The 14,516-nt window shown below is 42.7% G+C and overlaps 2 protein-coding genes across 2 annotated transcripts in view; both read right to left on the bottom strand.

Moving 5' to 3' along the window:
- Positions 1-13,744, bottom strand: part of PLCL2 (phospholipase C like 2) — a 100,090-nt gene extending 86,346 nt beyond the window's left edge. Inside the window, exons 1-2 of the mRNA XM_053967548.1 lie at positions 13,677-13,744; positions 12,459-12,996 (exon numbers count right to left, since the gene is read on the bottom strand). Of these exons, the coding sequence (XP_053823523.1) occupies positions 12,459-12,767 (309 nt within the window). The 5' untranslated portion in view covers positions 12,768-12,996; positions 13,677-13,744. The remainder of the gene's footprint in view (positions 1-12,458; positions 12,997-13,676) is intronic.
- On the bottom strand, positions 12,858-14,215 carry LOC128784317 (laforin-like). Its single transcript, XM_053935844.1, has 2 exons — positions 14,118-14,215; positions 12,858-13,941 (listed from the first exon to the last, which is right to left on the bottom strand). Exons 1-2 carry the CDS (start codon positions 14,213-14,215, stop codon positions 12,858-12,860), a joined length of 1,182 nt encoding a protein of 393 aa, XP_053791819.1.
- Positions 14,216-14,516: the final 301 nt, after the last annotated feature.

Raw genomic sequence — 14,516 nt, 5'->3', positions numbered from 1 at the left:
ACTGAGCAGATTTACATAAAGCCTCTGTGATGGTGGATAATCAGGCACTAGGTTCAATCACCAGGTGACAGGTTTTTCCCAGTGAAAGATGCATTTAGTTGATGGTATCCCTTAATGTAATTTTACTAAATTCACCAGAAAAAGAGAAAGACCTGAAATTAATTCAGTAATTCAATAAATTCACTTCAGAATACTCCCAATACATGAAGAAATGGCTTGCAAGACTGTATAATAAATTGGAATCTTTTTTTTTTAATTATTTCAAGATTCTTAGGATATGGTAAATCATTATTATTGGCCAAAGCTTTACTCACAAGGCATTCAAATTATTATAGTGAATTTCATATATTCACTAAGGACTGAGTTGAATTTGGGATTAGATGTGGAAGAAAAAAATATATTTTCTGCACCTGAACCCACTGAAAGTTGAGCTATGATTTCCAACTAATATAAAAATTCATCAGCAATTATCAGGACAAAAAACAGTGAGTTTTCTCCCAGCAAGGCAAGAGCTCCTAAACTACTTTTTTAGAGGTTAAGTTCAGTATTTATGGACAGAAATGTTAATTTCCACACGTGAAAAAATGAAAATCCATGTCACATTCTATTCTTGCTACTCCAACGAAGTGTATGTCACTTACACACAGAAGAAAAATAGCACATAATTAGACATTTTATAACAAGCAGGAGAATAAACTGAAGCTTTGAGACTTAACTGCATAAAGATAATGCTGCTGACAGGGATGCTCAGAAATTATGAGTCAGACATTGGACTCTTGTCACAAAATGGTCACACAAAGCATGAGAACTCAGAAATCCTCAGGAATTCAGGAATAACCAAGGTATGTGTCAACACAGCAGCCCAACTGAGAAGGAACAGGCTAATAGGGATTACTTTCCTTCTCAGTAGTAAGAAAGTAAAGAAGAAGGAAAAGAAAAACCAGTTTCCTTCCTCAGACTAGAAAGACAGACAAGCAACAGTGTTGGGATTTCCTTCCAAGATAATGTTGTTGTATCAATCTTGTGGGACATAGAAACTTCTAGTTATCTTTGTTCTTTGTTGCTTACTGTATTTAATAATCTTTTTAATCCTTGGTTGAATAATTCTCTGAAGTGAAACTTTAGATATTCTATTTTCAGGAAGCTATCAGATCTCATTGTTGTACTTTGTGTGAGTTTTCTAAAGAATAAAAATGCCTTCTTGACTCTTCTGGACTCTGACACAGGTATTCTGAAGAGCCTCAGACATTATAAAGCAAAAGAAATAAAAGCTTGAATAAAAAAAATCCATTAACATGAGTGCTGGACAAGAACCTTGAAAGTCAACCACAGTGAGAAGCTCGATGTGCTAATCAGCAATAGTATCACCAGCACCATGAAAAGACTTTGTAACACATTATAAGACTTCTAACAGAACAACTGTCTCCTGCAAAGAAGTTAATGGCAGCCACTTCCAACACAAGTATCATCAGCAGCATTGCCCTTCTTACGCAGAGCTTTAAAAAGAAGGTTTTAAATATTTAGCAAAAGGTTTTAACAGCACTCTCCCACTGCCAATTAGCAGCAGTGATACCATTTAAATATTTGATGATAACAACACTAAAAATAAATAAAGTCCAATTTAGTATCATAATATTGCTAAACCTTCATTATGTTATAGCGGATTTAGACATTTGACTGGCACACATTTGGAATACCATTTTAGTCCTGCACTGCAAAAAATTAATAAAATTGAAGGAAAAATATATATAAAAGAGCACCAGAATAAATTAAACTTCAATAGAGAAAAGCTTCAATAGGTGGAACAGCTAAAACATCAAGATTTTTTAGCTCAGGAAAAAAAAATTACATAAAGCAAATGTGAGGAACACCTCTCAGCTCCTTCCAAAAGTCAAACTGGCCTTTGACAAATAATGGGGAGGAAAAACCACCTGTAAGGATTAAATGTGCCTTAACACCAGATCACTTAAGGTTGGAAGCAGATGTCAGGAAAGGAGGCTTTTTCCATTCTTCCAGTTGGAGGCAACATCATGAGCCAAATGGACTTTTCAACCTGACCCCAGCAGCCATCCTTAAAATTCACAAGGGCTGGGAGCTTTTGAAGGCTGGGGGTAACAGATGCCTTTACCCCAAGCTGTGCAGTCAGCCTTCATCACAGACAGGTTCAAGCCCCAAAGCCCCTGGGACTCCAACCCACTGAGAAGGTTGAGCACCCTGCACTGCAATGTGCACTCTCTTTTCATCGCTCCACTTCTGGGGATTCACAAGCAGACACCAAGTACTGTACAGAGCACACAGAGTTCTGCTCTGCTCCAGCCCTTTGCTGGGAATAAAAGGTTCTCCACCAGCTGTTCCAGACAAAAAGCAGAGTGTGGCCAGGCTGTTACTGCTGAAGTAGGAAGGCCAAGCTGTATGAAGGATGCAGAGAGCCAAGAAAAGGAGGGACAAGCAGGCAGGGTGACACAACAGATGAGGTGACAGACATGAACTGGATCCAGGCCAAGCAGGGTAGTGAAAGACCAACACCATCAATTCCACAGCATCTTTCTAAATCTACAAAATACCACGAGATAATTCTTATACCAGCTGAAAGCATTCGGTGCCTTCCCACTACACACCACTCTCAGAGCAGATTCCAGACCGGGCTGGCCACTCCCTGAAGAAGATCCACGTGTGAGGCACATGGAAGACATTATTTAAGCTGAAAAGTGCTAACCTCAAACAATGCTTGTGAAACACATCTCTACAACTAATACAACTGGGAAGAACAATGAGAAATTAGAGGACACTTGGGTTTAACAAATGTAGTATGTCCAATAAGCCATGTAAAGTTCTTGAGGGGGTCTTCAAAACCAGGGAAACCTATTACTACAGGGACTCAAACTACTCATGTCTGATCTAGCTTTCTCCACTATGTGGTAGTAATGTGCCATGACTAAATACATTCTCATTTCACATAAATATTAGTCTTGAACTCTAGAATTAACACTGACTTTTTGTAACAAACTGGCATCAAAATATCTCAAAAAAAAAAAATTTAGGAACCATTCTCTGTAAACAACAAAATACATTTCAGTTGATTCAAGCTATTTCCTGAAGTGATTTATTTCCAACTATTACTGAGTTTTTCCTGCCTTATTTAGCAAAAATGTATGTATTTACATTGCAAACGTGAATATTGCAATGATCTAAATATTATTTCAGCAACTCAAACTAACATTTGCTACAATATGTACATGAAAGAGATTCATTCTGCTTTAAATTTACTAAACAAAGAAGCATGGTAGAGTATCCAAAGCCACAGTCTTTTTGGTGTTCCTGTACTGTTCACAGGAGTTAAAATCAATAAATAACTGCCTATCCTAAAACCCCCAACAACAGGAAAGAAAATATTCTTAACAAAAGCTTCAATACAAGCTGAATTCCTGTCCTTTTAGTCCAAACTATACCTTGGTAATACAAAGCAATGAAATTATATTTTTCTAAATAAGCAGTCATTTACATTTTATTTTATGGAATGTAGCTAGAGCAAACAGTTCGCAACAGCAAACTCTTATCACAAGGAACTAGGTAATTAAATATATAAAGCATCCTGGATTTTCCATCATAAGAGGTACTTGACAAAACAAAAAACATTCTGTTGCTGCAGAATTTCACAGTCCTTCTTCCTCTCCCATCCTACACTAAAAAGGGCAGTAAAGGATGGGGATATGTTCACAGATGCTAAAACATCAAAGCACACACAGAGCTGTATAATGCTCTACCTTTTTTTAGTGTAAGCAAAATAATAATGCTAGTAAGAAAAAAAAAACAAATATAAGAAAATGGGGGGGAAAGTTTTAATCACAGAAACTCAGCCATAAAAAGATCTTGAAAATTCTGTGGATGTGTTTTTTACAAAAAAAGCAGCAGTTCTTTTTCTTCTGCAATACTGATTATCTCATAATTTAAAGAAAATATCAAATCATTTTAATCAATTCTAGCAAAGGCATTAGGACAGTCATTACACTAATAGGCATAATATTAATTATCTGCTATATACTTGTAAGGTGCCCATTTCTTATACCAAAACAAAACACCTAAATAAGTTTCTTTTGTTAAAGATTTTTATAGTTAATTTTGAAATCCAGCTTAATATCTTGCTATTTTTTATTGTTGATTTTATAAAACTGTCAGCTGCTATTCTGAAAAGGAGTTGGTTTGTTTGTTTAAAGATACTTCCTGTCTGCCTGCACTTATTTCCAGAATGTGAATATTTGGTATCTGAAAAGATCCGTGAGCATGGTATACAATCTGAAGTACTCAGGGATATTTTATTGCTTACTCTAAAAGACCAAATTACATTAAAAGGAATCCCAAGAGAGGCAGAAATGAATCACAGCTATTTTACTTTCCCAAGGCTGCACCAGGTAACACTGTGAGCCTCAGTATTGCCAATTTCCAGTCACTTGCTATAGTGCCCCCTTCACTGTTTTGTGGTCAAGGGGAGAACTCAGGGATGTTCCTCTTCACAAACAAGGGACAGCCGAGTCTATACAGACAGTTCTGGAAAAGAAGCCATTTAGGTAGATATTAAGAGATTACTGCAGTCAAGAGGATAGGCAACAATCCTTCCAAAGGACTGCTTCATGCATAGTCTCCCACAACAGGGAAAAGTAAGTGCAGTGTGGCACTGCCCCTTGTTTTAAAGGCATGCCAGATGTGAAGATTGACTGTAAAACAGTAACAATACTCTTCATAAACACAGCTGCACAACAGGGAACGAGGCCACTTGCTACTTACTCTCCTTAAAGACAAATAAACCATCCCCTTCCAAAGGGCCCTTTTTGTGCCAGTGTTGCAATCCAGTAATAATAATAATAATACCAATTTGTACTTACCAACAATTATTTTAATATATTTAGAATTAGCAATATTTTCTCATAAATTCTATTTTTGAACTAGATTCTGCATATCATATTGCTCTATTCAAAGGTGGTAAAGAATACATATAACCAGGTTTTATTTTAACCATGGAATCTATAATTTGATCTTGTACCAAAATGTACAATCACTTAACAACAACTACAGAACAAAAAACAAAAACAAAAAAAATCACATACCATATATGATAAAATGAGAGCATAGTTAAAACAGGATGTCTACCTGAAGGTGGAAGAGTTGCATGCATGTTAGAAGGAAAGTTAAAACCAGAAAGAAACTGGCAAATTGAAGGTATAATCTAAAATAATTAGAATGCAGTTAGTAGGACAAGTACAAGCTTTTTGCAGATGATTGCTTTTGCCCATTACAAAGAGGAACAATCAGGCAGCAGCCTGCATAGAAGGATCATAATGAAAAGGTGATTAAAAGACAAAAGCATCATACTGAAATTTATTAACAGCTGATCCTGTAGCAGAGCAGTGGAGCAGAGTACACTGACCTCTTGAGGTCTCTTCCAGCCCTATTTTTAGACCTCCTTCAATACATACACATTGCTGATTTTTATCACAATTTTATCATTTCCTCTTCTCCATGTATATGACACATAAATTATTATATACCTTTCCCATCCCCAAAATCGACCTGCTAGTCTGTTTATATTTACACTTATAAATTTTGAACACAATCCCACATTTATGTGAAAAGATAAATAATTTAGAATCCATGTACTAATATTATGTGTTCCAAATTAATTTGGCCCTTAGAGATTGACAATTGGTGAATTTTATATAAGGATTTTTCTAATAGAGTCAGTGCAAGTAATACAAGGATTGATGATAGTATCACCCATGGACCAGCAAAAGCTGGGAAACTACACTATTAACTTGTCCTGTCAGTCTTTGTTTAAATTATTTTAATCTTCCATGAATGCAATCAAATAATGGGAGCACAGTGCATTATTTGTGAGCCATGGGCAGGACACCACTGCTCTAATTCCTAGTTTAAAAATAGGCTAAACTAGTCATGTCACTGATCAAGCCTGATAATAGGCATAAGTAAAAATCTCATCAGGTATTTATAATGATTTTTAATTCCATTAATTAATTTTTCACCACTGAACCGACTGAACGTATTTTGTGGATAGTCTAAGGTTTTGTGGGCAGAGGGGGTGAAGGAGTTGCTATTATTCACACTAGCCAAGCTCTTTACTCAGTCAAGAGAAATAGACAGACAAGCTCTTCCAGAAGAGAAGTCAGAGAAGCTAAATTCATCCAAATTAAGCTCCCGCTCCAAGTCAGCTTTTGGAAAAAGTACCTCTCTTTGTGGGGTATAGTACATAAGCTAACTAAATCACATAAAGGCAGTATCCTCATGTATATATTTCTACAAATAACTTTTTTTTAATGTGTTGCATATCTTCAAATAAAATTTTGATTCCTGCGGTCTACAGAAACTACTCATGCAAAAAAAACAGATTGCACAATATACCCACTCAGTGGCTGTGCCATACAGTGTCACAGTTAACAAGTAGGAAACTGCTTGATACATAGGTCTAATGTATATATATGATACTCTATGTAAACACTTAAGGTATGCAGCTTTTATATCACAGAGGATATGCTCTTTATGGTGTTAAATATTCTTTTTAAAATATTCTATTTTTTAAAAAATAGGAAGCCAGTACCCAATCGGTACTGGATGGAGGATGGACAAGGAATACAAATATGGATAGGTGCTGGTAACCTTCTATAATCCAGCTGAGAATCCAACAAATCATAGAGACAGCATCCTCTAAAAGACAGCTCCACAACTCATGGAGCTGCAAGTAGCTATTCAGGTCTCTCATACTGACAAACCAGAGAGATAAGACAGATCTGCATTGAAACAAAGAGAAAAAGACTAATTAAAAAAAAAAAATCCAGAAACTGCCTCTCAGAAAAACCTACACTTTAGCTGTGTAGTTGAATGGCTGTCCAGGGTAAGATGTAGGGGGAGCTCAACTATCACAGGCTTCTTTCCTAAATAAATGCTTTTTTTGTGCTGTCATTTTTGGTATCAATTAGCACATGTGCTCTAGGCAAAATATCTTTTACTGTTGGGACATCCACGTCCTTCTTCCAAAAATCTTCTGTAACCAGAAGAAATTCCACTGATAATGTTGCATTTTGTTTCCAAGGGAAAGGGCATGAGTAAACCAAATATATTTTTTCCTTCTTTCCTCTTCATGGCTGTTTTCTTTGAACTTAAGGAACCTTAGCATCTTTGGGCCAAAGACTGCTTAATCAAGTCTACTCACATCATTACACAAGTTTCTTTGCAGTATGAAAAATAATTGAAAATAAAGTAATTTCATATACTTTAAACGAGTCCAGCAACCTAATTCCTTGATATTCTTTCAGATGGAAGTCAAATATGTATGACCTTTTCCTGGGCCTCCATGAAGACTTGCAAACATTGTGGCCAAGATAATTTAGGACTGCAGAAAACCTAAGTCCACTGAAAATGCTACATTGGAGTTTACCATGAATGCAAAAGGGTTTATATTAAAGCCTGTAAAACAAACATAGTTGTAGAAAACACTTTCCAACATTTTCCATATTTCATATTTTTTACACCTGATACAAATGGGTTTACAGTATGAGCTAGAGATCACAGAATACTGAACAAGTTAGCAACATTTACTGTCATTCTAACAAGAAAGAAGATCTTGATGTACATGCTGTCTAAATCCCCTGTCACAGAAAGACACGGATATGTTTCATTTCAAAGCAAAGCTCTGCTGAAAATTATACCCTAGAGTATCTACCTGCTAAATCTGGTTCCTCCCTTCATACAGGCTTTGAAAGTTAGGAGTTTACAATGCTCAGCAAGTACATGAATTTACAGAATGAAAGCTTGAGTTTAGACATGTAAGAAAAAAAGAAAGATGCATATCTGTTTAAGTTATCAGGCAATAAATTTATTGACACTGAGCTCAGTATTGGTATATGCAAAAAAAAACACCGTGGACTTTGCTTCCACAGACATGTTGATAAAAACACTCCTGCTCACAGAATGCTAAAGCCACCTTCCTCCACGTGTTTCTCACTGCTGCCTTCCTAAATAACTGCAGTCTCTCCTAAGTGTATCTCTTCTCATTTTATTACTGCAACCTGTCTCCTAATAAAGACATGTTTATCCCCATGGATCTCTTTCTGTCTAGGTCTGTAGCTTTGGGAAACCATGAGGTTCTGTAAGCATTTATTGGACACCCCTGGAAGCAGGCAGCTCTGAGGAAACATACCCATACACCACAAGTCACTTGCTGTCTTAAAGATTCTCAAACGCCTACCACCTCAAAGTCTCTTTAAGAAAGGCGTGGAGGAACTTCACACAAAAATAAAGCAAGCTCACTGCCAACTGTCAGAGCAGCTAAGAAAAGTTCACAGGATGCTTAAACCCACTTTGAACTGCAAGATGTAAATTAATTTCACAGAATATTATAGGAAATGTTGTAGGAAATTACATAATAGGAAATCACAGCTAGCTGCACCAAGGAAAATACTATGGAAAAACAAAACAGTCACCCCAAAACCCACTATATACAAACAAGCGGTATATAAATTAGTTCACAAGTCAGGCATCCAAGAGCCTTAATCCCATGGATGCACAATGCATCATCGCTATTGCCTCTTGAAAAATCAGAATCTCATAAATACAGAGAATAAGAAATAGAAAGTGAAAAAGTCTCTGTAAACACACATATGTAGTCCCTGGCCCTCAAATTTGGTTCAACAAGAGCAATCAATAAAATAGGCGATTCCATAAAAGTTGCTACAAATGAAGAGTACAATCTTTAATCCTTTCAGCCTAAACACAGCTGATACATGAGAGTGAAAGGTCAAGTAAACTACTATGTATAAAGGCTGCGTTACTTTTTCCAGTAATAGCGGCTGTACCACCTGTCATCATCCTAGGTGACACCTCAGCCTCGAAGAGTACATCATCTTATACCAAACGAGAAAGAAAAAGTCAAAATTAGCAGGTGCACAAAATAAATAAGACAGAAAAAATATGGAGCTACTGGAAAAAGGGAACAGACACTGAAAGTAAGAAAGGAAAGGGAAAAAGGCAGCAACTGCTCCTCTCAGAGTTATGAAAATAGACAGCCAATGGAAGCACAGACTGAAACCAAAATAAAACATGGATCTGTGCTCCTGATTTTCATGCACAAACATGTGGTTCTAAAGAATTTAATCTGAACTAGAACTATTATTCAAATGCCAATTTTCCGTTTGTGACCGAAGCACCTACACAGTAATTGGCAGACTCAACATTTAAGTATTAGATATTCCATAAAGGTGCATTTTACAGATCAACTACAAAGTCATGTTTTGCATGATCATATGAAATCTACATCTGCATGGAAGAGACCTGCTCCTTAAGGTCACTTGGTATCTTCTTTAAGAGCAGTTAATAAGCTATTATAACTCCTGGAACACTTTCCAAAAGCATATTACATCTTACTTTCTCCACTCTTTACAGACTTCTGCTGTGCAAGAGCAGGAAAGAAACATCTTCAGGTTTACTACCCATGCCAGATGTTCCAAAAGGCTTCATAGTGAAAACCAGGCACCAAGGCACCTGGACTCGAACCACCTGAACTGCTGAACTAAGAAGGCAGAATCATATTCAGAATATATTTAGACAAGTGATTTTTCCCAGAAGTATTAAAACAGTCATATCTAAAATAAATATATGGACCACATAACTTGAAATGCTGTGTTGTCACATTTTTCCACTCGAGATAATTATTCAAATAATAACAGAAAGTTTTAGTAATCAGTTCTTGGCTGCTGCACAGATTACTGTTCACATCTGCAAAACGGTATTCAGCAGCAATAACAGCAGAAAGTTGAATAATTTTGTATTCCAAAGTGCTATCATTGCTGTAGAAACTAAGAACCTTGACTCGGTATCCATGAAATGTAATTCAAAACCTATTTCCTTATCTCATGCTTCTTGATCTTAATATATCACAAATCCCTAGGTACTGTGACCTTGCTTGGTCCCCAGAGAGGCAGAAGGTTGCAGCATAATTAAATCATACACTACAAAGTAGTAGAACAGCATGGTACACACTGCAAACAACACTACTGTCTTTCTTGGGCTACCACAGAAGAATCAAGAAATTGTTAAGAAGTATCAAACCTGTAAAAAAATATCACTGGCAAATCCAGCAAATATGAAGCTATTCCAATACCAAGCTCAGCTGCCCCCTGTCCATTGTTATGATTTCTTTAGCGCACACACACACACGCCCAGCATCACTGCTCAAACAGGAAGGGTGGGTACAGCCTGTCAAATGTGCTCCACTGCTCACTGCCCTTGCTCTCCCTTTGGTTTTTACAGCAAGGCCCAGGAGACAGTAACACAACATTCAATACACTACTAGTCTTCCATCATCCAAGCAACAGAACAACAGAGATAATGGGTAAAACACAGACTGATTGTGTGAAATTTATGTTCTAATTGTGGTGAATTGTGTGTGTTTTGTTTGGTGTTGTGATAGCGTTGTTTTTGATTTTGACGTGGGGAATTGTTTTTTGTTGATGTGACTGAAATTTGTGAAGACTGTATGATGGATGTGGTGATAAGGGGTGGAATGCCTCCTGGTTTTGCATGACAAGATTTTGGTAGCAGTGGGAGCTACAAGGGTGGCTTCTTGTAAGAAGCTGCCAGTAGCTTCACCTATGACCAACATAACCAACACCAACCAGCTGCCAGATGGCCGAGCCATCCCCACAGTGACTGTGGTAATGCCCCTGGGTTAACAGACTTAACAGGGTAGGGGAAAAAAAAACTCATCAGAAGCAATTGCAGCCAGAGAAGGGGGGGACAGTACACAAGTGAAACAACATTTCAGACACCAAGGTCAGTGAAAGGATGGGAGGAGGTGCTCCAGGCCCTGGAGCTGAGATTTCCCTGCAGCCCACAGAGAAGACCATGGTGAGACAGGCTATCCTCTAGCAGCCCATGGAGAACTCCACAGCAGAGGAGGTGGATGCCTGAAGAGGGTTGCAACCCTGTGGGAAACCCACACTGGAGAGGGCTCCTGGAAGGATTTGTGACCCCATGTGGGAGGCACACTGGAGCAGTTCATGAAGGATTACACCCTGTGGGTAAGACCGGCTATAGAAGTTCATGGTCCCTCCCATGGGAGGAGACCCAATGCTGGAGTAGGGTAAAATTGTGAGGAGTCCTCCTCTGAGGAGGAAGGAACAGAAGTATGTGATGAACTGACCACAACCCCTTTTCCACATCCCCCTGCACCAGAGCAGGGGGGCAGAATGGAGGGAAGGTGCTTTTAAGATTTGGTTTTATTTATTATCCTATATTGATTTGATTAGTAATAAATTAATTTCCCCAAATTAACTGTAATTAACAAATTACAGTCACGTTTTGTCCTTGACAATAATTTCTGAGAGATCTCTCCCTATCCTTATCTCAACCCATGAGCCTTTCAGCCTTTCATTCTATCTCCTCTTCCCTGTCCAGCTGAGGAGGGGAGTGATAGAGTGGCTTTGGTGGGTGTCTGGAATCCAGCCAAGGTCAGCCTATCATAGCTGACTTTGGAAGCATATAAATATCTAAGAAGACAACACATCTATCTTAATTTAGATCTAGCTGATCTTGATTAAACTCAGATCCTAAGTACTTGAAGCTGTGCCTCATTTCACAGCTGTTATACCGTTGGAGCAATTTCTCTATGTTCTCTCAACATTTTCATTGGAGTTGGGAAAGCTAACCCAACATATATATCTCGGGAACTGTGGATTTAAGAAACCAAAACGAGCATATTTGTAGAAATAATTGTATTTTTTTAAAAAATCCCATTCCTTTTTGCCCAAGCTACATTCTACCACTGATGCTCCCCCTACTTTTCAAGCTGAAACATAAGCGTTCAGAATATGCAGTTACGTATAAAGATGTTTCTATAGGTGAAGTATAACTCAGCCTACTGCTAAACGAGCTGTCATTTTTAACAAGAAGAATGTCCCCTATTATACCTTCTCCCACCCCCAGCCCAATGAGATCCTGAATCTCTCATCACCTGCTGTGTGCCTGTCACACACACAAGCCAATGGAGCCACTAAATTGCTCTGCACAGGTGCATCCCAAATAACAAGCATACTGTGCAATTCATGTCTTTCTCTGCCAGGCTGGTGCCCATGTTGTCTTGTCACAAGCCAGCTAGTTTCTCTCACCTTCTCTAACAGGAGTTAGAGCCTTCTACTTTAATAAACCTCAAATCATGACGCCCTGCTACCCCCAGGCGTGGATGTATACAAAGACATCCTCTCACTGTTGTCCACTTCTGACAAAGGAAAAATCAAGTCCCCTCGCCACAGGGGGAAGGAAAAAAAAAAAGAAAGAAAAAAGCTGCCTGTCCTTTCATCTAGAGCCAAGGCTCTGTGAACCCAATGTATTGCCCGCATCTCCCTGCCTCTGTCACAGAGAAAAAGACCCCGATGGAGAGAAGCAAGAGCTCTTACCTTAATTATGCTGCTCCTCCGGGGGATGCCGGGTTTGCCCTCTCGTTGCTGACTGGTGGAAAATCCTCTTTCTTTGCTGCTGCTCTCCGGGCTTGCAGGAGGAGCTGATCCCGGCTCCCCACCGGCTCCCGGCTGAGCACAGTCCCCGTTGGAGACCCGGCTGCCCGCACTGTCAAAGCGGGATCTCCCGCCGCCGCCTCCTCCGCCTTCCCCATCTCCTGCCTTGAACGCCACCTTGCCTTGGACCGGCCCCGGGGAGGAGGGCAGCCCCCCGCCGCCAGTGCCGCCACCGCTGCCAAACTCCGCCATCAGCCTCCCTGGCTACGGCAGAAGCACCACCGCTGCCCCCCTCCCCTCCTCCCGCGGCCGCTCGGCGGTGGCTGTCCTTCCGCTTTCTCTCTATTTACGATCGGGGGATTTTGAGCCTAAGTCTCTCTCCCCCGCGCATTTGGCAGCCGAGGCCGCGCAGCTCCGAGAGGGGAGGGGGGACGGACGAAACGTGTCGGTGGCGGCTCGGCGAGCACCAGTCCCGCAGCACCTGGGGAGGGAAAAGGAGACGAAACGTGACAACCGGTCCTCACACGAGGCGGGGGAGCGTCGCATCGCGGCGCGCTGCCCTGCGCGCACACACGGACACGCGTGGGAGGAGAGGGGCTGCCCGGGGTCCCCGCCCGCACAGGCGCGACCCGCCGGGGGCACCGAGCGGGCAGAGCGCAGCCCCGCCGCGGGGACAGGGACCGGCCCGCCCTGGCTGCCACGGGGCGGCGGAGGCTGGAGGGGACCGAAGGAACTGCGCTTTTGGGGCTGCTCAGCCGGGAAAAACGAGAGGCGTTGATGGCGGTATTTTCTCACCCTGACACAGCGACACCCACAATCGCTGAAGCAACGAAGCGGGAGCGAAAAGAGAACTTGCAGAACAACACGCCCCAAAGCCTCCGGCGCCGGCCCGGGGGAAAGCCCGTCCCACGCACGGCGGGGACGATCCGCCGCAGCCCCTCTCCGGCCACGAGCGGCGGCGAGAAGCGCCGGAACACGAGCTGGGTCACCGTCGCCGCCCCGCGGGGTAGCCCCCGGGCGCCCTAGGCAACTTTTCTGCCTTCCCGCTGCCTGCCGACATCCAGCCGCTCTAGAGACGAGATAGCTCGGCCGGGCAGCGGCACCCGCGGCACCCTCGCCCGCCGCCGCCCCTCGCCCGTACGCTGCGGCCCCGCTACCCACCTCGGCGGCGAGCGAAGCCCCCGGCTGCCGCTGCTGCAGGAGCCGCTTTTCCCCTTCTCCCCTCCTCCTCGCTATGGTCGCCGCCTCTGCCCGGAGCCGGATACAGAGAGAAACTGATTCATGTGGCTGCTTCCCTCGCTCTCCGCTGCAGCCGCTGCCGCTGCCGCCGCCTTCCCTGGCCCAATGCTCGGCAGCAGTCCCGTGTGGGGGAAACGCCGGCAGCGCCGAGGGGAGAGGCAGCCCCGGCCGCCCCCGCGAGGAAACTCTCCGGGGAAGGCTGAGCGAACGATCCGGGCTCACCCCCCCTCCCGCCGCCGCCACTCACAGGGCCGGCCCCGCGCGGATTGGCGGCCCCGCCGCCAGCACCCCCCTCCGGCAGCTCGGGGGCGCTCCGCCCGAGGGCAGGACCCGCGCCCGCCCCTTCCCGCGCCCCGCGCTCACCGGAGGATTCCTCCGCACGCTCCGGCTCCGCGCCTCTCGGCCGGGCTCCGGGCCGACACAAAAGAGCCCGCTCCCCGGCCCCCCGCGCCCGGCTGCATCCTCCGCTCCCCTCCGCCCCGGACAGCGGCTCCTCCCGCCCCTCCCGTCGGGGCCCCGGGCCCTTCACCCGCCCTCCCCACCCGGGAGCTGCGGCCGCTGGGGTGGGCAGGAAGGGCGGGGGGCGGCGGTGGACCGGCTGTTCCCGTGCCCTACCGGGCGCTGACAGCCCAATAAGAGCCCAATTTGTCCGAATAGAGCCGTTAATTATTAAAGGAAAGAATGTAATGGAGTGCTGGAATATTAAAAGCTTAACGGAAACTGCAACTTGATGGTTACCTTCAGGCGTGTCCACAACACAGC

The sequence above is a fragment of the Vidua chalybeata genome, chromosome 1 (genome assembly GCF_026979565.1).
Source record: "Vidua chalybeata isolate OUT-0048 chromosome 1, bVidCha1 merged haplotype, whole genome shotgun sequence".
Lineage (NCBI taxonomy): Eukaryota > Metazoa > Chordata > Aves > Passeriformes > Viduidae > Vidua > Vidua chalybeata.
This window is presented reverse-complemented; position numbering and strand designations above follow the sequence as displayed.